A 3,097-nucleotide genomic window follows, 5' to 3' on the forward strand; every position below is an offset into this window, starting at 1 on the left:
GCTGGGGCTGAGCAGGGCAGCTATTGACAGGGCTGGGAGAGCAGGCGGTGGGGAGCAGGCAGGGTATGGGGCCTGGTGAGGGTCCTCCCATGGTCCTCTCCCTCTACTCCAGCCCCCCACTCCCTACTTACTGGCGCAGAGCCTGGGTCCAGCTCCTTGTGACAGCAAGTAAAGACTTCACAAATTGCCAAATCTCCAAATCTTTCTCCTGATCTTTTCCAAATAAATTTGGAGACTTTGAATCAATTTGGATCTTCTTATTGGTCTCCCAATTTGATTTGAATTCAGAGATTCGGATGCTGAATCGGGCCAAATCTCCTCTAAATCAAATCCACACCTGAAGCTTCACACAGCTCTACTACTAGTTTCTAGTTTGTGGTTTAATCTGTTAATTGCCCAAATCTCTCTGATCCAGATTTCCTAGCTAGTGAGTCTAGCCTGGATCCCACCCTCTTGTTCCTTACCCCACCCCCATCTTATAGCTCTAGCCAGGGTGACTGCCTACATCCTTCTCCCTTGCAGTTCTCAAGTTCCTGATCCACCAACTCCAGTTGGGAGCCTTAGGGTAGAAACAGGTGTCACCTGATTTCTCATTTGTGTTGCCATAAAGCAGATGTCACCTGATGTCTCATGCATCTCCATAACATTTTTTCTCATGGCACAAATGCTAAATGAATAGCCATTAATGCCCTTTGTTGTTACAGCTACAAGGAAAACATTAGTGGAGCAACAAAACGTGGTTATAGAATCTCTCCCTTTATTGCAGTGGATGTCTATTATCTCTGTCGCTTTCCCCACTTAGCCAGATGTATGCCCCAGGTCTGGCTAGGTGGGAAAAGCAAAAAGATGACATCTCCACTTGCCCCACATCATCAAAGGCTGGATAAAAGGTGATATGAGTTTTATCTAATGAAGTAGATCAGCTCTATTCAATAACATCTAATTCTAGCCCTGCTCCCCTGAACTTGGCTGTTCCTAATCCCATTGACTGTTACCCTCTAGGTAGAGCCAAGCCCTGACCATCTATATCCCAGTCAAGTATTAGGTAGGCTGCATAGTCTAATTTAGAAACCTGGCACAGGAACCAATTCTAAACCCAGCTCTGCCACAAACTCATTGTGTGATCAGAGGCAAATGGTTTAAACTCTCCTGTCTCTGTTTACCCAGGAAATAAAAATAATATTTACTTACCTAAAACACAGCACTTTTGTGAGGATAAACATGCTTTGAAGATATACAGCAGGTTTCAATACAGAAAAATAAAACTGCCAAGAACTGAATCTCTAACAAAAATTACATTCTGGGTATTAGAATCATCCTCTCTTTCTATTTTTTAGGCGGTTTAGCATCTTCCATCCGCTGCATTTATTAAAGAGATCCTTGAATATAGCATATTGATTTTTCTTCAAGTATCTTTCTGTTTAACAAGTTCTCTGTGTTTACCATGTATTGATCCCTATTTTTTCCAGATGTCTCAGTGGAATCTCAGACATTATATGTTATTGTTGTCCAGGGATACAGACACATCAATTTATGATCCATTCCTCAAGAACCGGAAGAGATTCCTTGATCCCATGATACCTAATACATAGTCCTGTGATACAGTGCTGTATTGATAAATTTTTTTTTGTACATATTGAGAAGAAGCTTACATAATTCATGTAAAAGGGATATTTGTGGAAATATATTGTGAACAGTTAATATATGTCCCCAAAATTTTCATAGATTTCATAGACATTAGGGCTGGAAGGGACCTCGGGAGATCATTCTACGCTGCAATTTTAAACTCTTAATATCACTTTATTCTAAAAGTTCAAATTTCCAATACATTCATTTATTCTTATTATTGGTTAAAACTAATGTACTCAAAGAGGATTTGTCAATATTTTCCTGTCAAAACTGGGAGGATATATCAAGCAACTATCGGCAAGAGCCTGTCCTGCTCTGATACCATTCAATATTTTCATTAACGGACGTGGATAATGGAAGAAAGAACTCGTATAAAATATGAAGAAGGCAAGGCTGGAAGGGTTACAAGCACTTTGGAGGACAGGAGTACAATTCAAAATTATCATGACAAATTGGAGAAATGATCTGAAATCAATAAAATGAAATTCAATAAAGACAAGTGCAAAGTACTACACTTAGGAAGGAGCAATCAAAGTACAAATAAATAGTGGGAAATAACTGGCTAGGCAGCAGTACTGTAGAAAAGGATTGAGAGTTAAAGTGGACCACAAATTAAATGCAAGTCATCAATGGAATGCTGTTGCAAAAAAAGCACATCTCATTCTGGGATGTATTAAGAGGAGTGTCATCTAGAAGACAGAGGAGGTAATTACACTCCACTCAGAAGTGATGGAGTCTCAGTCAGACTACAGGGTACAGCTGGGTGTTCATTTCTTTATGTATATAATACAAATATTTAATAGATATGTGTACATATTTTGAGGAATAGCTTTGCCTCCCATTAATAAATATTGTTGCAAGAAACAAGTGAACTTGAAATTTTATATTTTTCATTTATTAATAAAAGAGATTTCCTATTGTGCCAATAGTGAGAAAGTGTAACAGATGAAGAGGAGCTAGCCATACCAAAGAGAAAAATGAGGGGAAAAATGAGACTAGAGACATATGAGGATGAGCAGAAGACAAAATCAGTGGGTGCACAGTGCTGAAGCACTTTAATGTTTGTCCATAATAATGGAAAGGGGACAGCCCACATGTACCAGTTGGTGATTTGGAAAATCTCCTAGATAGAGTCTGCAAATATAAAATAGACCAAGCAGAATAACAGATATTTTCTAATGAATTCAGTGCATTGAATTTTAATGTCATTATAACTTTTAAAAAAGTCGTCCATGCCTACTGTATTTTATACAATTAATGAATTGCATTTTATTTAATTTAATTATACTGTTAAATTGGTACACTAATGTCGCGGGGCACTCCCGCGCCCCGCTCCTAAGGAGATGCCCCAGGAAGGGGAGAGGTGTAACAGGGCACCAGGGTGCCTGCTACTAGCAGGAGGAATAGGGCTGCTGAAGCACCCTGGAGCAACACAGATGGGGGTTGCTAGGGCAACCAGGCAGGTCAT

General features: G+C 39.7%; 1 protein-coding gene across 1 annotated transcript in view; it reads right to left on the reverse strand.

The window, feature by feature from the left end:
• Nucleotides 1-525: 525 nt before the first annotated feature.
• The window catches only part of LOC109309590, a 55,213-nt gene continuing 52,641 nt past the window's right edge, over nt 526-3,097 (reverse strand). Inside the window, exon 6 of the mRNA XM_019534332.1 lies at nt 526-704. Coding sequence (XP_019389877.1) covers nt 526-704 — 179 coding nt within the window. The remainder of the gene's footprint in view (nt 705-3,097) is intronic.

The sequence above is a fragment of the Crocodylus porosus genome, unplaced genomic scaffold (assembly GCF_001723895.1).
Source record: "Crocodylus porosus isolate Cpor-Errol unplaced genomic scaffold, CroPor_comp1, whole genome shotgun sequence".
In the NCBI taxonomy this organism is placed as follows: Eukaryota; Metazoa; Chordata; order Crocodylia; family Crocodylidae; genus Crocodylus; species Crocodylus porosus.